This window comes from Urtica dioica, chromosome 8 (assembly GCF_054948205.1).
Source record: "Urtica dioica subsp. dioica isolate 48M chromosome 8, U.dioica_male_clone48M_v1_H2, whole genome shotgun sequence".
Taxonomy (NCBI): domain Eukaryota; kingdom Viridiplantae; phylum Streptophyta; class Magnoliopsida; order Rosales; family Urticaceae; genus Urtica; species Urtica dioica.
This window is the reverse complement of record NC_142763.1, coordinates 37,512,101-37,534,028: the sequence shown is the minus strand read 5'-3', so window position 1 is coordinate 37,534,028 and position 21,928 is coordinate 37,512,101. Positions and strand designations below refer to the sequence as shown.

Genomic DNA, 21,928 nt, shown 5'->3' with positions numbered 1-21,928 from the left:
CTTCAAAATGAAAAGAGATCTCAAAGAATAAATCTCTCATTCGCAAAGCAGCACAACAACGAGTGGAAACTAGCAGCACCAATTCAAGTAGGGGTGCTATGACGGAGCTAGATAGGCACCTTCACAATGTCAAAACCTTGGATATACGTGGCTTCCTCGAGCGATTCCATCCGATAGGTTATTTGTAGAAATAGTTAATGTCGGATAATCTACATCGGTGTGTAGTTTTTTCTTTCTTACAAAAATTAACTACACAATTTAAACTCATCATTCTCTGTGACCTCGTCAATACAATCACAATTGAGAAATAATTTATCACTCTAGAAATTTTGCAATTTGTAATGTTATTTGAGAGAGAGAGAGAGAGAGAGAGAGAGAGAGAGAGAAATCTTAATTATTCAAATGATTAGAGGTAGTTTGACATATTCAATAACAAAGAAGATGTGTAGGGTTCTCACTCTCGGCGACGAGGTCCCATTTTTATTTTAAAAGTTCAACTCATGACGGGTTTGGAGAAATCTTTGCTTATGAAGACTAAGACTTTCGGCATAATCTCATCATAAGTGTTGTAGATCGTCCTAATCGACCATGTACACAATCTCGCAATGAGGGCTTGATTCTAATGACGGGGTTGAACAAAGTATCTAGGTGATAAATGAGATATGATTATGTGATTGATTTTAACACATTTTGAAAATACTAAAATGTAATTGAATGCTCTATTGTTTTTTAAACAGAATGATAATTGATTTCGTATTGTAAAATGTATAGTTCACAAAATATGATCATGACCCCATTATTTAAAACATCTTAAATTGAATATATGTCACATTTTTTTGAAAAAAATACCTCTGAGAGTATTTAAACCATGTTTTGTAAGAATATTTTCATTAATGAAGAAATATTCTCTTCAATATAATGGTCTGTACATATAAAGTTGACTAACTAATTAATGACCAAAATCGTGTTCAAATTAATGGGTGTAATCAAGTAATTACCTACAATAGTAGGATTGTGATTTTCTCATTGATGGCTATGATGCCATAGATACAAACGTTTTGGGATCCTTGAGCTCACTCACACATTCAGAAAACCAACACCATCTAGGAGTAAAAGAAAAAGCTTAGAAGAACCTCGAAATAACTCACCGGAGTCAGAGTCGGAGTCCGAAACTCACCGAAAAACACAACAATGGCCGAAGATAAACCGATCCTTTTTCGCTTCCGCTTTAACGTGTTTTTGTCGTTAGAACACCTTCAGTATGTGTAATGAGTTCTTACATATGGTATCAAAGTCTTACATAACTCTGCCTTGTTTTAGAAAAATTTCATGATCTTTGGTGTTTATGAGTTTATGTTTTTAAAACATGAAAAATAATTATGAAAATATTTTGGAAAATTGTTTTATGATTCTTTTGGCTTTTGAATCGCGTTAATTCGGTGTTGAAATGAGTGAGAACAAGTCGGATCTTGAAACGGGTTTCAACCGGGTCGTAATAACGTTGAAGACGATGAGAAACAACATATCGTTTGGTCCTTGACGTTATTTGCGTCGTTTCAGGAATATTTTCGTTTTACTTTAATTATGTCGTTTTTGGTGTTTGCTGTCGTTTTCTTCTCAGCATGTTTTGACGGGCCTGCTCTTATTTGGTTTGGCTCATAAACATAAAACCTCTTCATTACATGATATATATGTATTTTAATACTGTGCTTATTAGCTTGTGATATTACAATTTGGTGTTTGTATACCATCGTGGACGATTGATTCACATGCATATTTATCATTTATTTATTTAGTATATAATTTATGATTATATTATATGGAAAATAAAATAAATCTTTTTGATGCATGATATCCAATTTATTTGCATTATTAAGTTTTGTGTATGAATGTTAGTGTGAAATGTGTCAATATGTCATTTAGTTAGAAGTTATATGCTTTATTATTATTTTTTAAATATGCATATAACATTTAAAAAATTAATGACTAGCTCAATATTATTTGTTATATTGTTTAGTGATTTATATAGTCTTAATTAATTAGAGAGTAGTCACAACATCTTTCATTAATTTAAATTGTATATTTAGAGTTAAGATCACATAAAACAATAATTGTGGTTAATCATATTATATATCATGGAATCTACCCACATGAATTTTGTAATATTTGTATGATTAATTAGGATAAAATATCAAATTATATTTCCTAATTAACCCACATGTATTAGGAAAAGGAATATAGTTTGATAGTTTTATCATGATCGTGTGAATCTAATAGAATTAAAACTTTAGCCCACATGCAAGTTTTATGTCTCTAAATTCATTGAGTAAAAACATGATTTTACATTTGTAAAACATGATATAGCTATTTTCTTCAAAACAAATTTGAATAAGCATATTTAATCTCTGTAAATTGTAGCTAGTCAACCTGTTAGTTATCTGATGTTAAATGTGATGTTCTCGAACTCAAAGGGGACAATTTTAAGGTAAGGAATGAGAGAGTTCTCCTTCAGCTGGGATGGATGAATATTGACTATGCCATAAGAAATCCTGAACCACCTGAAATCACTGAGATGAGTACCCCAGATCAGGTTGATCTTTATGAAAAATGGGAGCAATCTAATCGTCTCTGTGTCATGTTCATAAAGACCAAAGTATCTGCTGGGATTATGGATTCTATTGAGCAATATGACAATGTTCGTCTCTTAATGAAAGCAATAGACAAACAATTTATCACTTCAGATAAGGCTTTTGTTGGAATAGATCTAGGGTTAAGAAAAGTTTTATCGCTTCTAGCAAGCGACAGAATATAAGAAATTTCTTTAAAAACTCGTAAAACGTTTTTACAAACTAGAAAAAACGCATGAAGATATAATTTAAAATTTTAAAACTACATTTAGTTTTTACTCGGTACCAACCTTGAATGGAGCTTGAACGTTGAGAAGCCTTAGGAAGGTTGAAACGTTCGTCTCCCTACGTAGCTCCTCTCGCACTAGTCTCTTTGAACCTGTGAGTAACCACGAAAGTTTCTACCACTAGAGTCTTTGAGTGTGGTTAGGATTTAGTGTGTGGGCACTTTTAAACACTACGACTCAAGAATATGTCTTTGAGCCAAAGAGCTTAAACAAAACACTAGGTCTAATGAGTACCTAGGTGCCAAAACAAAAAGGACAAGAAGAGATAGAGAGAGAGAGAGGGTGGGCGGCCAACAATTCTAGAGAGAGAAGATCTCAATCTAAAAAATTGTGTGTTGTGAATTGTGAATGAGGTGTGGTACTTATAGGAGGAAGATTACCTTCAAAAGATAGTTTCATCTTCTCTATTGAATATCACATATTCAAGAGCAAATCCCTTGTTTCCCTTTTGCATTTGGACATGCAAGCTATTACCTCATGCCACATGGATTTGTTTCCTCATTTGTTTTCTTCCTATTTGGCCGTCCAACATAATTGCTTCAAGAAGAAAATTTGTTTCATCTTTTTCTTTTGGCAAGTATATTCATACATTATTGCACAAAATAAACTCTCTTCCTCTATTGATGGTGCATGAAATTTGAGCCTTCTAGAACATGCTTCTACATGTTTCTTTATTTGTTCATGACAACATAAGAAAAGCCCATTTAGAATTTTCACATAAAATTCCATGAAATGAAATTCAATCCTCAAGGCCCAATATTCCAATATGGCCGTGTGGATCAATTTTATTGTCATCATATGACAATGTCAAAAAACTTATTTATTGACATTCATACCATCTATGTCCAAAAAGGGCAAAATTACCCTTTAGACAATTTTCGTAAAATTTGTATAGTTCAACATTTGAACTTGTTTTGACTTAGCTTTCATGTTTAACTAATCCTACTCTAAAGACTTGTGGTAGTGACCTCATGGATCCAAATGAACAAAGCTTGAGCTAGGATACTTGGACTCAAAAGTTCACAAACCTTTTCCAAGTTCTAGCTTAATGTCAACTGACTCCACTAAAGAGTTGACACTAAAATATCTCGGTTCAAATGAATATATTTTCTACTCAATAATTCTACTTAATTGTAATGAGTGGATCCATTGAATATTATCTATGTTTACCCTTCATGAATATCATCAACTAGATGGGATTTACAAAATTACCATTTTACCCTTCTAGCTGTTATTTCCTCAACTCCTTTGTTGCTTGTGAATAAGTTAGAAGCAATGTATTGACGAGGAGCTAACAAGTCACATTGATTCATCCAAAAGAGTCATGACTCAATTTGGACACTAGCCAATTCATTTATTCACATTTCAAGGAATAAAGCATGAGGTGATATACATTGCATTTCAGCAATCTTGTACATGAATTCCATATCTATGAGATCTTCACAAAGTTACTCATGACATCTTCATAACTTAGTACTTAGGTCTTGTCTATATCACATAGTGAATCTAGAACTCTGACTTTCTCAAATGAGAATACGTTAGTTATGAAATGACATGTCTCATTTCAGGATTGAGGTAAGCACAATGCAATTCATATGTAGTGACTTCGAGACATGAGAGGTTAAATAGTTTGTTCTTATTCTGTCTCTAGAAGTGCACTAGTCAATTCAGTACCTTCAGAAGAACCTAGAAAGAACTATAGAGTCTCCAACTCTCAATGTCACATAACCAGACATCATAGATTCTCCTAACAATCATACTGAGATCAATAGCCCTTTGATCCTTAGATTGTGAATATACTTTTTTAAGAAAACCATGAACAATTTGTTCATGCAAATCTATATTTGACTCTTCATTTGTTGTTAGGTTTGTTTAAGGACTAAAGACTATAGTTTATCATAAAGCTTCAAACAGACAAGGAAGAATGAATGAAAGTTTCAACTTTTATTAATAATTCAGCAGTTACAAGTAAGAGTTTTCGTGAGACTTTATTACATCAAATGTACATAAATAAAGACTACTACTCTTCTTGTAGGCACCATTGACAACAGCTTTGGCAATTACCCTTATCATGCAATTCTCATCCATGAAGCTTACTGGGATTGGAGGTGTGCGTGATCATATCATGCGCATGAGGGATATTGTGGCTCAATTAAAGACTTTGAAAGTTGATATGTCAGAAACCTTTCTGGTTCACTTTGTTTTGTGTACTCTCCTCAGCAATATGGTCCTTTTAAGATTTCTTAAAACACACATAAAGATAAATGGTCAATTAATGAGCTTATGACCATGTGTGTTCAAGAAGACCATCGACTGGCTATGGAAGAGGGCGAGAAAGTGAATCTGACATTCTTTGAAAGGAAGAAGAGAGAGCATGCCAAAGACAAAGGCAAGATCCATGTCAAACCGGACATTAAGAAAGAGTCAAAGTGTTTCTTTTGTAAGAAGAAATGACACATGAAAAAGAATGCACTAAGTTCAAAAATTGGCTTGTCAAGAAAGGTAACTTTCGTTTGTATGTTATGAATCAAATCTAACAAATTTTGGTCATAATAGTTGATGGATTGACTCTGGTTCTACAATCCATGTCTCAATACCTTGCAGGGTATTCAAAACCTACGGAAGCCAGTGTGAAGTGAGCAATACATCCATTCAGTGAGCAGGATGAGCTAACATGTGGAGGCTATCGGTTCTTGCAATTCAGTGTTGAGTAGTGGATTTATTTTGCATTTGGAAAAGACCGTTTATGTTCCTAGTTTTTCAAGGAATTTAATTTCAATTTCAAGACTTGTGCCCTTTGGTTTTGACTTTAACTTTTCGGATACTGGTTTTACATTATTAAATAAATCCGAAATTTTTGGTTATGGTACGTTGTCTGATGGCCTTTATTCAATTACATTGCATAATGACGCTGCTTATAACTCCTTGAATGTTACTGCTGGGTTGAAGCATTGTATTATAAATGAAAATTCTTCTCTATTGTGGCACTGGAAATTGGGACATCTCTATTTTGAGAATTAAAAGGTTGGTGGATGAAGGAGTACTTAGTGCTCTTGATTTTACTAACTTTAAGACTTGTGTGGATTGCATTAAGGGAAAGAAAACCAACAAGTCTAAAAAGGGTAAGCGAAGTATTGAGATTTTAGAAATCATACATACATATATTTGTTGTCCTGACATGGATGCAAGTAGTCCAAAACATTTTATCACCTTCATAGATGATTTCTCACGATTTATGTATCTATATTTACTTTTTTCTAAACACGAAGCTTTAGACGCCTCTAAAGTTTTCAAGGCTGCAATAGAGAAACAACGTAGTAAACAAATCAAGATAGTAAGATCAGATAGAGGTGGAGATTATTATGGTAGATGCATTGAGAATGGACAAGCACCTGAGCCGTTTGCGAAGTTTCTTCAAGAACATGGGATTGTTGCCCAATACACTATGCCTGGTACTCCGGACTAGAATGGTGTATCAGAAAGAAGAAACCAAACTTTAATGGACATGGCCAGAAGTACAAGGAGTAACACAAAACTTCCTCAATTCATGTGGACTGAAGCACTAAAGACGGACAGCTGTGTATATATTAAACAAAGTTACAACCAAGGTTGTTTTAAAGACACCTTTTGAGTTATTCAAATGTTGGAAATCCAGTTTGCGACATATACGCGTTTGGGGATCCTCGTCTAAAGCAAGAATTTATAATCCACAAGAAAAGAAACTAGACCCTAGGACTATTAGTGGGTATTTCATTGGATATGCCGAAAAGTCTAAAGGTTATAGATTCTATTTTCCATCTCACAGTACTAGGATTATGGAATCAAGAAACGCTAAATTTCTTGAAAATGACTTAATTAGTAGGAGTGACCAATTGCGTGACTTAATCTCTGTATTAGATCACAATGAAGTTCAACCTTCTAGTTCAAGTGATAGACTGATTATCATACACACTCCTCAAGCTCAATCGTGTGTAAGACAACCAGCTGTTGAAATTCCACTAGCTAGTAGTGTTGATCCTTTAGTTCAAGTTGCTGACTAAGATCATGTTGAACAACCAATCAAACAACAGGATCTTCAAGAGAATGATGAAGCAACATTGAGAAGATCTACTAGAGTTAAAATATCAGCAATCCCGAGTGATTATGAAGTGTATTTGCAAGAAATGGACTGCAACATTGGAGCCGAGAATGATCCCGAAACGTTTTCACAAATTGTAAGTTCTAAAGAATCTAACTTATGGCACAAAGCCATGATTAAGGAGATGAACTATATGGCAACTAATCAAGTATGGAATCTTCTCGAGTTGATGCAAATGGGTCTTTAAAACAAAGAAAGACTCACAAGGCAACATCGAGAGACATAATGCAAGACTTGTAGCTAAAGAGTATACTCAAAGAGAAGGAATCGATTACACAGATACATTTTCTGCCGTATCAAAGAAAGATTCTCTTCGCTCGATTATGGCATTAATAGCTCACTTCGACTTTGAACTACACCAAATGGATGTGAAAACGGACTTCCTTAATGGAGATCTCGAAGAGGTTTACATGAAACAACCTGAAGGATTCTCTTCTAGTGATGGTGAGCATTTAGTCTGCAAGCTTAATAAATCTATTTACGGTTTGAAACAAGCCTCCCGCTAATGGTATTTAAAATTCCATGATGTTATCACTTCATTTGGTTTTGAAGAGAACGTCATGGATCAATGTATATACCAAAATGTTAGTGGGAGTAAGATATGCTTCCTTGTTTTATATGCGGATGATATTTTACTTGCGACTAATGATAATTGAATGTTATATGAGGTGAAACAATTTCTTTCAAAGAACTTTGATGTGAAAGATATGGGTGAGACATCTTATCTCATTGGTATTAAGATCCATAGAGAAAGATCACGATGCATTTTGGGTTTGTCTCAAGAGACCCACCAACAAGTTCTAGAGAGAAATTCAGCTTGGATCAATGTCCAAAGAATGACATTGAATGAGAACATATGAAGGATATTCCATATGCTTCTGCTGTAGGAAGCCTTATGTATGCTCAGGTTTGTACCATACCTGATATTCCATATGCTGTTGGAGTATTGGGTAGATATCAGAGTAACCCAGGTCTTGACCACTGAAAAGCTGCAAAGAAGGTTATGAGATACCTTAAAGGAACAAAGGACTACATGCTTATGTTCAGACGGATCGATGAATTGGAGGAGGTTGGCTACTCTGACACTGACTTCGTTGGCTGCATGGATTCTAGAAAATTCACATTTAGGATATGTTTTTATGCTGACTGGCGGAGTCGTGTCTTCGAGAAGCACCATGGAAACTGAGTTCGTATCTTGTTTTGAAGCTACATCACACAGTGTTTGGCTGAAGAGTTTCATATATGAGCTTAGAGTTGTCGACTCTATTTCTAGGCCGCTAAAGTTGTACAGTGACAATTCAGCTGCTGTTTTTATGGCTAAGAATAACAAAAATGAAAGTCGAAGCAAGCACATCAACATTAAGTATCTAGTCATAAGAGAACGTGTTAAAGATGATAAAGTGATCATCCAACACATTATCACTGATTTGATGATTGCCGATCCTTTAACTAAAGGCATGCCACCAAAGTAATTTAAGGATCATGTAGAAAGCATGGGACTTGGTTCCATAATGTAATCTTTCATTGTACGGTACTTTTATTTTGATAAACTCTTATTTTAGTTTGATATTTTCTCGTATAATTGTGCACATTTATTTTAATTTATCGAGAAAAATCGTTTCAGTGAACCCAGAATAAACATATGGTTTATATACTAAAGAATAAAAAGGCTATTGAATTGAGAGACTTGATATATTGTAATACATGGAAGATAATACTCGCTCATAGAGAACCTATCGCCATGATTCATATATTTTGTTTCTTTGTAATTTTTGATCAATATGGAGTATGGACCAAGTGGAAGAATGTAAGAATATTTTTATTAATGATCAAGAAATATTCTCTCCAATATAATGGTCCATATATATAAAGTTGACCAACTAATTAATGGCCAAAATCATGCTCAAATTAATGGCCGAAATCAAGTAATTACCTACAATAGTAGGATTGTGATTTTTCTCATTGATTGCTGTGATGCTTTAAATGCAAATGTTTTGGGATCCCTAAACTCACTCACACATTCAGAAAACCAACACCATCTAGGAGTGAGAGCGAGAGCTTAGAAGAATATCGAAATAGATCGCCGTAGTCGGAGTCCGAAACTCGCCGGAAAACACAATAATAGTCAGAGGTAAATCGATTCTTTGTCGTCGTTATAACACCTTCAGTACGTGTAATAAGTTTTTACATGTTTGTCATCATAAACCATCCCAAATCATCCAAAAAGAAATGTAAGCTAATTAAGTCATTGGAAATTATTGGAACCCATCAGAAAACTTCTTTGAAAATTAAAAGCTAAAATATTAGAGGAGTATTTTTGTTCAAAAGTAGATTAAAAATCTGATTTCATATATTTTTAAAATAATAAGTTCAATCATAATATTTTGTTAAATGTTAGATCTATAAAATTGCTTACTATACATCAGCTAGCCCTGTTGGTAATTATCAATCGTTCTAAACGTAATCTATAATTTAAGGGTTAGCTGACATTCTATTCGAACTTGTGGATATAAATGCAAATAACTTTACAATCGTCGGCCATTATTTTAAATAAATGAAACAAACCGGTCATTTGATAAAAAGTTAAATCATTTTTTTTTTTTTTAAGAATCACCTTGAGTATAGGGAACGAACAACTTCGGCTTTTGATTTCGTAGCGACTGTGCTCTCTGGTTCTCCGTTTGACAAGCAACCATGGTTCTCGAGGTTTTACATTTCAGTGACCCATATTTACGTCCTCCTCGATTTATATTTCATTGACCTTTAGATTGATTTTGTTCATACTTTGGGGATTTATTTTAGGGTTTGTTGTGTTTTCGCAGGCGACGATGATATGCATAGACAATTCAGAGTGGATGCGAAACGGAGATTACTCTCCTTCTCGGTTTCAAGCCCAATCCGACGCCGTCAGTCTCATTTGTGGTGCAAAAACCCAGGTTTAACCACTTAATAACGCCCTTAATCTCGATCAGTTCGATTTCGTATTTTCACAATTATTTGGTTTTTCGTGATAATTTCTCTAATTTCTTCGTCTTTTACTTCTTGATTTTGTAGTCAAATCCAGAGAATACTGTTGGAGTTTTGACGATGGCGGGAAAAGGGGTTCGAGTGTTGGCAACACCCACATCTGATCTTGGCAAGATTTTGGCTTGTATGCATGGTAATATTGGAATTGATATACGTCTAATTATTTTTCCTTTTGAAATAGCTTTTCATTTGTATTTAGTTTGGTTTTCTTGTATAATTATTTTCTTGCTGTAAATGAATGATTTGGACAGTTGAAGTGGATAATTACAGGAGTTGAGAAAGAAAAGTGACTGTCCAAAATAAAAATAAAAAATTCTCCAACATATCTGTGCCTGTGCAATACAATTGAAATTGGTTGGAATTTTGTTCAAGGAAGTATAGATTGTATATGTCTTTTTCATGACTCATACCTGAAACCTCTGTGGTGTTGACATAGGTGTTTGTTAATGATATTACCTCTCTTCTAGAGTTGAATTGTTGTTTGGTTTATAATTTTTTAACACGGTGTGTGGATATACCTATCTAGGGTCCATCAAATGACATTGATTTACCAATCTCTAGTTTTTTTTTTTTTCCCCTTGCCAGTTTGGATTGACGACATGTTAAAACATTTCTCCAAACACGTGAAACCAATATAATTTCTTGCTTAATCTTAGTTGGTCTAGTGAACTTGCATTGTACTAAAATCACAAACTATATGTTGTTCTTTTAAAATATAGAACTCGAGATGGGCGGTGAGATGAACATAGCTGCTGGGATCCAGATAGCTCAGTTGGCTCTAAAGCATCGCCAAAACAAGAAGCAGCAACAGAGGATTATAGTTTTCGCTGGAAGGTTAGAGATCGTACTAGCTCCCTATCTTCAATTTGTGGTCAGCATTTGTCTAATGGGCTCATTAATTTTTGTTTTACCTTCTTGCTTTTAGTCCTCTTTCGTACGACAAGAAGGCTTTGGAGAGGATTGGGAAGAAACTAAAGAAGAACAGTGTTTCACTTGATATTGTTGATTTTGGAGAAGACGACGACGCGAAGCCTGAAAAGCTGGAAGCCCTTCTTGCTGCTGCTAATAATAACAATACTAGTCACATTGTTCATGTTTCTCCGGGCGATAATGCTCTCTGCGATGTGCTGATAAGGTATCACTATGTATTTTAATTTAGGATTATATATAATAGAATAGATCATTTTTAAAATAAAAATTAGCCAAATAAGCCACCGAAAGTCTAAGAATTGCTAGATAGCCAACGTTTTGTAAATAGCCATCTCAACTTATTTACGCCACTCGAAAAGACAAAAATACCAAAAAAAAAAATTCCCGCCTATTTTGAGTTTTTTTGTCTTTTTGAGTGCCGTAAATAAGTTGAGGTGGCTTTTTACTAAAAAATTTACAAAAATGTTGGCTATTATACAAAACGATATAAGTCAAATGACTATATAGCTAAAAGACCTAGTCTTGAAAATGAACATTTTTTATCATATATTTCTTTTTATAGCACACCTGTGTTCACCGGGGACGAGGACGGAGGAGGAAGTGGTTATGCAGCGGCAGCGGCGGCCGCGGCAGCCGGTGGGGCCGGATTCGAGTTCGGCGTGGATCCGAATCTGGATCCAGAGCTGGCTCTGGCCCTGAGAGTCTCCATGGAAGAGGAAAGAGCCAGACAAGAGGCCGCCGCCAAAAAATCCGCTGAGGAATCCGTTAGTAAGCAAGATGGGGCAGGGGAATCCTCATCCAAAGTAGAGAACGAAATGATGACTGATGGTGATAATGCCTCGGCTCCCAAAGAAATCAAGATAACCGGCGACGTAATGATTTATTATTTAGGGTCTGAAATCTTAAGAGTTCAATTTTGACTTTTTTAATCTCTGTTTCTTTTTTCTTTTTTCTTTTTGCACAGGAGTCGATAAATATATCTGGATCCGGTCGTGAAGTCGATGATGATTCTGTGATGATAGATGCTGCTGGGGAAGATCAAGACTTGGCCCTCGGTAAGTTTTTGGATTCCATGAATCGAAAGTTGCTAACATTGTTTGAACCGAGTAAATGACTTTTTCTGTTTATTTTGTTCTCCACAAAGCTCTTCAATTGTCAATGCAAGAGGGTGGTGAGTCAGAGGTCAGTGGAGTGTTGGAGGATCAAGCTTTTGTTTCGTCTGTCCTCGCAAATGTAAGTTTTGTTTTTTAATCAACCGTGAATAAGTCAAACTGTTGTATCAGCGCTGATCTCTCTCTCTCTCTCTCTCTCTCTCTCTCTCTCTCTCTCTCTCTCTCTCTCTCTCTCTCACACACACACACACACACACACAGCTTCCTGGAGTTGACCCCAATGATCCTGCGGTGAGAGATCTGCTTGCAACTTTGAAAAATCAATCTGAGGTGTGTTTGTAATATTAATTTGAGCCTTGAACTTTGCGCCCGCTTAAAATTAATCTGCAATGCATAATTTGATTCTTTTTCTTTTTGTTCTTGTTCTGCTAGGCGCGGCCAAAAGAGGATGATGAGCCCTCAAACAAGGACAAGTGAAGATTTTCAGATTCCGTTTTACATACTTTGCAGGTTAGAAGTTTCAACAAAAATCACAAACACGGGTCTTTGTGATATAAATGTAACTAAAAGAATCATATGGTCTCTTTTCTTACGGATTTGTGTTTTCATAGACTTGTAGCTAGAAATGGCAAAAGAATTCCAACATATTATGAATGAGATGGGTTTTGCCATGTGAACCACGATTATTTTCTTGATGGAAAAAACAAAAGAGAGAAAACAAAAATGTATGGTTTTTGGTTGGTGGTATTTCAGCCTCTTGTTTTGCATATTGTCTCCCTAATCTGGCCCAATCTATGGTTATGATTGTCATTAATTTTCCGTTGAATCTCCTGCAATCAGGTTTAGCTCAAAGCCTTTGTGCAATTTAGACAAATTGCCTTTGAGCCCCTCCATTAAAAAGGAACAAGCTAATAATAATAATTATGCTGTTGTAGCTGGCTAGACTTGTCTAGTGATAATCCAATACATACCTCGAGCATGTCTCTTTAGGATTTATCCTAAATTATTTTGGCCGATACTGTCATGTGCGTTTTGCACTGTTAATATATCAATGTAATCTTGGTCAATAGTGTCACTTCTAAAATAAATAAATAAATAAAAAATATGCCGGTAAAGTGACTCTTGCTCTCTTGCACAACTAATACACAATTATAAGAATGGAATCTTTTTAATTCCCCCCCAGACCATTCATACTTCATTTCTAAGAACACTTACACAATGATGTATATATATATATATATCCATTCCAATATTAGAAATTTTGCTTCATCTGTATTTCAGTTTTTCTTGTCCTCTAGGTTTACTGCCTATACTTATCTTTTTTTTTTTTTTTTTTTTTTTCATAAGGGATTTTTGACGGGTCAAAATGGTAAAAGAATAATTGATGGGTTAATTATAACCGTGCAGTTAAAATTAACGGGTAAACCTATTTGCTAAATAGTAATACAAATATTATAAGTTACATATTAGAGAGTTGAGCTGGAACATTCCTGTCAGGCTCAAATAACACGGTAAGGCTTCAAGTCCAACCTCGGAAGGGAAGAGCTGATATCCGATAAACAAGGCTCAACAAGTGTCTCATAGGGGTGTTCATCAAAACCGCCAAACCGAAGAATCCGATCATCCAAATCAAACCGCACATTTTTTTAAACCGCCCCATTAAAATCCGATGAAGTTTGGGTTGTAACCAACCCAAACCAAAATTGTTTCGAGTTGGTTTGGTTTTTTTATAGTCGTGAGATTGAGTTGAACCAAATCAACCCGATAGTGTTAATTATTTAATTTTTGTAAGATAGCAAATATTTTATATGTACTATTATTAAAAAAAAATTATTTTTTTAATAATATTATAATTAAATAAAAAATACTCAGTATTATATTTTATTATTTACGACTATATGAAAACTTGGTAATTAAAAATATGTGTAATTTTTATTTTAATACGTAATTTTTTTAAAGATAAGTAAAATTTTAATTTTATTTGACAAAACGTTCTAGATATAATATACGTATATGATTTTCATTCGAGTTATAAAGTCATTTGACGAGAATTATAATCTGAAAAAACCAACCCAAACCAACCCGATTATTTTCGGGTTGGTTTGGTTTGGTTTTACCTTTCAATCGGGTTAGTTTGAGTTTTAAAATTAAAAAATTAGTTGTAGCGGTTTGGATTGGTAAAACATGAAAAAACCGACTAACCAAACCTGATTACACCCCCACCCATATCAATTTTTGCATATCCATTTTGACACTATTAACTATTAAGTACTTCCAATTGGAAAATACCTAACACATTGCTGGGATTTGATGGGTGTTTCTTATTCAATTTTGTGAACGTCAATCAATCTATATTTGTCTCCGTGATCAGAATGGTTATCTAAATAAGACTAAAGACTTTTTTTTTTTTTTTTTTTTTTTTTTTTTTTTTTTTTTTTTTTTTTTTTTAACAAGTTCATTGTAATATTGCTATAATGTGAAATAATCAATGATGATGATATCCGTAAAAAGATATGACATGATAGTAGTATAGATTGATGAGAAAACCAAGTTGCGTGGGCTTAGATGGACTTATTTTGTCGATGAGCGAGGTCATTTCCACATGATGAGGTGTATTTTCCCATACACGTCCATGCATAACTCTCTCTGTTCATGATCGCTTCACATTTCATGGATCGTAGCCATTTGTACGTTTTCTTATTCTCATGCCTCGTCTCTCCAACTTTTTATTATTCCCCCTATTTTATTTGGTGAGTGTCTATATGATGTTTCAATCCGGGACTACAGTCTCTCTAGACAAAGTTGTGGAACAACTCGAGCATATGAGTGAGTGTGAGATAATTATAATAAAAAAAATAAATGAAACACAATATGGAAACAATAGAAGAATAATAAGTATGTGGTACATAAACAAACACAAGGATAAGACCAAAGCGGGTTAATTAATTTGATTGAGAGAAGCTGAATAGAAGTTGGTTATTGGAGGTACATTCATTGACTCATTTGTACCAAGAAACACTTTATTCTCATTTTTATATTTTTCTTATTGGCTTTTTTTCCCCTTTTAATTTATTTTTCTCCTCCTTGTAAGGTGATAAATCTTACTCTCTTCTTTGCTTTTACGCAAAGACTTTTTGAAGAACAAAAAATCAGAGTAAGAGGAAAGAGGATGTAGGTTGTGTGATCCGAGAAAGGGACCACTACTTTATAGAGTTCATATACTTACGTTTTCACTAGTTCTTTCCAAGGCATAGTACTTCAAAATTCAAATACAGTAAAATAAACCACACGTAAAAATCTATTGTTTATGTTGTCAAATATGTTAATTATGTATAATATGATATTATCTACGTGATATGTGTATCTATGTCGTGATTCGTGTTAGGTCATTATCTATCATTATTATCTAAAAAGAAAAAATGAGTCTAGACGCTTAATTTAAAAAAGAAAAATGAGCAATGCGGCCAAACTAATAATGTTTCGTTGTAAAATTAAATGATACAATTGACTACTACTTTTTTTTCCCCTGTACGTACATAGACAGAAAGTGATTTATTTTGGACTTCTATGGTGAATTTGTATATATTGTGTTACAATAGATGATAAGTTCTAGCAATGGATATTATTACAAGTACCAAAGTAAATAGGAACATATATTATACCTCCGATTTCTTCATTTATCAAACATATTTTATAATTTCAGCAATGCCCCATGAAACTCTTCTTTGTCATTTGATACATTATTGATAGTAACAACGTGAACATGGTAAGAAAAGATAGCATTGAGTGAAACCTAAACCAATTATGGAGCATTGAAAGACAAGAGCAGGAAGACAAATACGATGGCTTATAAATAAGAAAAATAGTTGGCATCAATGTCTGTATTACAAGTAGTGTTCTTGAAACTTAGACTAGCAATATAAAGCATAACGTGTGACTCGGAGAATAGGTTGAATTCAAGCTCATCAAGACATTACAGGTACTTGAACAATTCACAATAAACAGAAAGATATAAATATGATTGAATATAATTGATTAGATATAATTAAAGTTAAAGAAGCTAAAGAAGAAGAAGAAGAAGAAGAAGAAGAAGAAGAGGAGGAATGGTAACCTGTACCATGTTCATATGTTCAAACAAGGTTGAATATACCACAATAATGGATATTCTTTCTATTTTTTCACTTTTGCAACTACGGTGGTAAAAAAATACATAGTGAAAGTGAGACCATACATTTAATCCGTCATTGTTCAGAAAATATGGATTTTGGTTAGCTAGATATAAAAATAAAAAAAAATAAAAAATTCTTCTTTGAGGTAGATTAGCTAGGTATTATCTTAGTATTATTGAAGGAAGACAAGTAACAAAAAGGCATACGGGAATGTGCTAAAACATTCAAGGGCGAGTTTAATAGACAAAGTGGCAAAGTTGTAAATAACGGAAAGAATATATGCATTTTTATAACTTCATCTTTATAAAAGCACTAATGTCAACTTTCTGAAATATTCACTTTCACAGTTCATACTTCATACCCGGTTTCTCTCTTAAAAAAAACATTTCTTATATTTGTTGCTTTCGATTTCAACGAAGTAACAGGACAGCAACGATGGCTATGGCTTTCAAGATGGTATTTAGCTTTCTTCCAAATTTATTTCCTCCGTCTCTCTGGTTAATTATCGGGTCTGGTTATGATGACTTTTGCTAAAACGACAGGCAACGACGGGGATGTGGGTGACAGACGAGTGTAAGAGCTCGTTCATGGAGATGAAGTGGAAGAAGGTTCACAGGTACATCGTGTACAAGATCGAAGAGAAGACGAGGCTCGTCAAGGTGGACAAGATCGGCGGTCCCGGCGAAGGCTACGACGATCTCGCCAAGTCTTTGCCGGACGATGACTGTCGCTACGCCGTCTTCGACTTCGATTTCGTCACCGTCGACAATTGCCGCAAGAGCAAGATCTTCTTCATCGCTTGGTTCGTCTTCCTTTCTCTTGGGACTTCCGTCGAACACCTTGTGTGCGACGTATTCATTAGTCTCGATCGTTACGGTCTTTAATGCCTATTAATCGCATTTCTTCTCAGAGTTAATTTGTTTTATATATATTTATAGGTCTCCAACGGGTTCAAGGATCAGAGAGAAAATTCTGTACGCGACATCGAAAGCTGGGCTGAGAAGAGTTTTGGATGGAATAAGCTATGAAGTTCAAGCCACTGATCCAACTGAGATGGCAATGGATGTGATTGAACACAGGGCTAAATAGATATATAGAGATACACTATATATACTACTGATAATATGATATATGATATAATGTTCTGTTTGTTTTGGGGGTCTTACTTTAAGCTTGATTAATAACTCCACACCAGAGATATGTCTTTCCTTTTCCTTTTTCCTTTTTCCTTTTTTTTTTTCTTTTTCTTTAGTTTGCTTTTTCTTCCTTGTGACTTATTAGTGCCATGTATCTTTTCTTAGATTTTTGGTACTAATTTAAGTTAATCCCCTCTAATTTGTACTGAAACATTAATAAGTAAATTATCATAGTTCAAGTGTGCTAATTGTAAGTAAATAGCACCTTTTTCATGTTATTTCCTATTTTGTCAAGTCTATAGATTAAAAAATGGCGCTTTTATTTTTTTTTTTAGTGTGATTTTCAGATGTTTTACTCATATCATCCTTGTATTATACTTTAGAATTTAGATGATGATATGGTCGAGTTAGCTTACGTGTACCTCGACTTCGACTAGTCGTAGGTAATGACGTCAATAAACATGTTACATGCGCTAATATTCACATATCTATTATTAGTATTAGTGTATTACTATCCTTTTTATTATTATTATATAATATTATTATGTTTATGTTTATCTGTCTTTTATCAACCATATTATTTTTACACCTCAAAATCCCAAGCACCATACTAGTTTAACAAAATAAAAATTTATTCTCAACAGTTATCTGTGGCAACACTTCATTGTTTTTTTTGCCAAAAATAAAAAAAATTACTTCATAGTTTTAGACTTTTCTTTTCTAAGAACAGAAGTATATATGATTCAATTTCCGTTCATACTTATGCATAAAACTTGAATATTTTTTTTTTATAAGTTATGTTGAATAGTCCGATATAATTGCCTAAAATTAATTTTAATCAAACCTTACCAGGGAAGGTAAGAACCGAGAACATCATTCATTGCCATAAAAAAATAAAATTCAATGGCTGGCCTGTCTCTGTGAACTATAAAATATATGCTAATAAACAATATTAAATAATGGTTTTATTTATCTTTGGCAGTTGAAAGCTCGCTTAAAGAGACTGTTGGGTGTAACATTTTGGCCTTCTTTATCAATTGCTATTACTGAATAGTTGGCTACCGTAATGCGTAACTACATTTGTGTTGTGTCTTGTGTGTAACATTTTTGCGACGGACGTATAAGAAATTAAGAACGTATCATATTGTTTCTTAATAATTAATATCCTTTAAGGTTCAAAATGTAATTTTTTTTTGTAATGTGTACACTTGTCAGAATTTAGTTATGATAATAAACAAATTCTGTTCAATAAAAAAAAAATAATATGCTCTTACGGTTTCTTGTTTCTTCTGGTTTTGGCTTTGTCTTTTAAACATTATTATTTGACAATGAAACATTGGCTTAATATTAAATGCTAAGACCAAACTGAAGGCCATTAGTGGAGTGAATGTATTATGAATTATGATATATATGAAGGATTACCTGTCTCTGTCCCACCAACCTTTCCAACTAAGGAATATATATATATATATATATATATATATATATATATATATATATATATATATATATATATATATATGCAATAATATATTAAAAAGATATATGAAAATGAAAAGAGGAAAAAAATTGGTGTTACATCAGTGGACAAACACCTTTATAATTTATTTATTTTTCTTAAAATAGTAGGCCTTGATTGATTTTCCATCTCAGTAGAGGGGCTCCAATTTATTTGATTAGATCTTGTGATGGGTAAATTAGATGAACTTGTCGGATTCAATTTTGAGATAAAAATGTTCTATTTAATTTCTTTTTTCTTTTCTTTTTTTAATTATTGAGCTACACAAAGGAATCAAATGATAAGAATAAAGGTTGATAGTCGCTACTAACTTAATATAATTGCGTTGAAATTTAAGTGATCGGTTGAATAGAAACAAGCAAATAAATAAACAAAATTTGCAGGATAAGGATCTCCGATTATACTAAATCCTCTGTACCTGCCTGATTACCTTCTTTTTTTTTAATCGAATCCAACTAAAGATTTTTAGAATAATCTTTGTGTAATAAATTTTGTACTTTTCGAGTTAGGGGTTTGTAAATGAGATGGGCCAAAAGTATTTGGGTTTAGAAGCCAGTCCAGACACGCATTTTTCTTGACAACTAGTAGGCTCAAATGAACATCATTATCATATGCGGTGTCATGTTTCTGTTGCCCATTTTTGTTAAATAAATCTAGTCCATCAGAATGTCTTGGATAGGTAATCTATTAAGACATGTGGCTATAGTTAATTTCGTCGACAAATTCAACTTGTTTTTACTTCCTTTATTGACCTAGAAAAAACAATTTGACACCATCTTAAAGTAAAGGGTTGGCAATTTGGATTAGCCAAGGCGAGATCGGCTCAGATTTAAAAATGCGTCCTTTAAAAGAACTTTCAATCAAATGAATTAACACCGAGCCGTGTTGAGATCGTGTTGAGTTACCGAGTTCTGTGCACAAACGTGTGCCTTTTTTTTTACGGAAAAGCTTTGTGACACGGGCCACGACAGGGAACGATCCATACATATTTTGACACGTGGCAGCACAGTGCCACGTGTCAAAATATGTGTGGATCGTTCCCTGGTCGTGGCCCGTGATGATTAGCAACGCTCTTTTTTTTAAGTACTACAACCAAGCCAACTACCAAAAATAATGATGGAAAAAAAAGCATTCTATTCTAATTTCTACCCTCTGTATTGAAACCTATGCAAACAGTTATTATTATTATTATTATTATTATTATTATTATTATTATTATTATTATTATTAGGGAAATTGACTCATCTACTATCGAAACAATAACTTTTTTCAATTTCCCACCAAAACCATAATTTGGTCAAAAATTCCACTAACTCATTTGTACAACTACCATTTTACATTCAACTACATTTTTTCTTACAATCTCAAACCAACACACACCAATTCGTTTTAATGAGCAAATATTTAAGTCTGAAACATTTTATCTTCATCTCTCTCTCTCTCCGTCGCTCTCTCACTCTCTCTCTCCTGTAAATCTCGTCCAAGGTCGGTCACCCATGAAAGCCCCACCCAAACATTGAAACCCTCTGCTTCTACAAACCCACACCCAAGCGTTGAAACCCTCACCCAAGCTATGAAATTGTGGCTCTGAAATCCTAATCCAAGTTCAGCCCCCGCACAACGTCCTCGCCCAAGTTCCGACCACAGATCCTCGTTGAAACTAAAGCTCAAAGTTCGTTGTTTCTTCATTTTTAAAAAAATTGTGGTTTAAAAAGTTTTATATCATTTTTATAGATTGTTTAAAGAGATTTAAATGTTCTGTTTGGTCTGGGTATGTTCACCAGGTTTTCTGAAATCGTCAACGAAGTTCATTAATTGTTGACTTTAGATGTCAACAATGGACGTCAACTGTTGACATCTGAAGTCAACAAATAATGAACTTTGTTGACATCAATGTCAACAATAGATGGAAATTGTTGACGTCTAAAGTCAACAAATACTCTGCCTATGCTTTGTTGTACGTAGTGATGGCGGCTACAAGGCTCTGAAACACTCTTGGCCCTGGGTATTGAAGACACCAGTTCAGCGCGGTTCAAAGTTGAAACCTACGCCAACATGCCACGGCAGAAGAACCTACAGAAGTTCACGATCGACCTATACCGACATGGGGCGGTGAAAATAGCGACCAAAGTGGGATCGGACATCACTACTACAAATTAAAATATTGGGTGCGGAAGGGTATTAGATGCGACATGTCGCACCTAATAGTCGCACCTAAGCCAATATTAGGTGCGACATGTCGCACCAGATATTCATCAGGATGACTAAAAATTTCGCTAATGTTTAGTGGTATTAAGTGCGATAATGTCGCACCTAATATAAAATTGTCGTACCTAATACGTTTAGGTGCGACAAATGTCGCACCTAATACCTTTAGGTGCGACAAATGTCGCACCCAATGCTTTTTAAAATTAAAATTGTCAGCGAAATCCCTCCGAATATTTTTGGATTTGGGATTTCATATTAGGTCACTAGGACAAAAAACGTCATCCGGTGCGACGATTGTCGCACCAAATACCTCAAAAGTCGCACCTAATAGTTTATTAGGTGCGACTTTAGGTGCGACAAAGTCGCACCTAATAGTCCGTATCTAAAGGTATTAGGTGCGACATGTCGCACCTAATATGTATACCTTTAGGTGCGACACTTTTAGGTGCGAAATGTCGCACCTAATGCCCAAGCGGGTCATTTCATATCAGGTGCGACTTTGTCGCACCTAATAGGTTATTTTAATTTAAAAAAAATTAGAAAGAGAGAGTGAGATGTAGGCGGCGGCAGGGCGGGGGAGGCTGGTTACGGCCGGCGGGGCGCGGGGCCGTGGGCTGGCTGAGAGAGAGTGAGAGAGAGAGAGTGAGATTGAGAGACGGTGAGACAGAGAGAGAGAGAGAAGAGGACGTACCGGAGCGGGGGGCGGGCTGGTCCAGGCGGCGGGGCGGGGGAGGCTAGTCACGGCCGGCGTGGCGCGGGGCAGGGGGCTGGCTGA

At 34.6% G+C, this 21,928-nt stretch overlaps 2 protein-coding genes across 2 annotated transcripts; both read left to right on the top strand.

The window, feature by feature from the left end:
• Window positions 1-9,669: 9,669 nt before the first annotated feature.
• LOC149389640 (26S proteasome non-ATPase regulatory subunit 4 homolog) lies at window positions 9,670-12,888 on the top strand. The gene is made up of 10 exons (XM_089624050.1): window positions 9,670-9,758; window positions 9,875-9,988; window positions 10,107-10,212; window positions 10,799-10,913; window positions 11,005-11,214; window positions 11,572-11,881; window positions 11,974-12,064; window positions 12,154-12,242; window positions 12,383-12,451; window positions 12,554-12,888. The coding sequence occupies exons 1-10, from the start codon at window positions 9,747-9,749 to the stop codon at window positions 12,596-12,598; spliced, it is 1,161 nt and encodes a 386-aa protein (XP_089480176.1). The 5' UTR covers window positions 9,670-9,746; the 3' UTR covers window positions 12,599-12,888.
• Window positions 12,889-16,606: 3,718 nt separating this feature from the next.
• Window positions 16,607-17,674, top strand: LOC149389639 (actin-depolymerizing factor 5-like). Its single transcript, XM_089623671.1, has 3 exons — window positions 16,607-16,746; window positions 16,833-17,092; window positions 17,229-17,674. The coding sequence occupies exons 1-3, from the start codon at window positions 16,726-16,728 to the stop codon at window positions 17,377-17,379; spliced, it is 432 nt and encodes a 143-aa protein (XP_089479797.1). The 5' UTR covers window positions 16,607-16,725; the 3' UTR covers window positions 17,380-17,674.
• The last annotated feature ends 4,254 nt before the right edge of the window (window positions 17,675-21,928 follow it).

What these genes read in the sequence shown, in the direction of transcription:
- LOC149389640 (XM_089624050.1), top strand. An exon ending in TTTGTGGTGCAAAAACCCAG is followed by an intron (nt 9,989 to 10,106) that starts GTTTAACCACTT and finishes TTGATTTTGTAG; the next exon opens with TCAAATCCAGAGAATACTGT. An exon ending in AAATCAAGATAACCGGCGAC is followed by an intron (nt 11,882 to 11,973) that starts GTAATGATTTAT and finishes CTTTTTGCACAG; the next exon opens with GAGTCGATAAATATATCTGG.
- LOC149389639 (XM_089623671.1), top strand. Translation starts at nt 16,726, where the DNA reads ATGGCTATGGCTTTCAAGATG. An exon ending in TGGCTATGGCTTTCAAGATG is followed by an intron (nt 16,747 to 16,832) that starts GTATTTAGCTTT and finishes CTAAAACGACAG; the next exon opens with GCAACGACGGGGATGTGGGT. An exon ending in AAGATCTTCTTCATCGCTTG is followed by an intron (nt 17,093 to 17,228) that starts GTTCGTCTTCCT and finishes ATATATTTATAG; the next exon opens with GTCTCCAACGGGTTCAAGGA.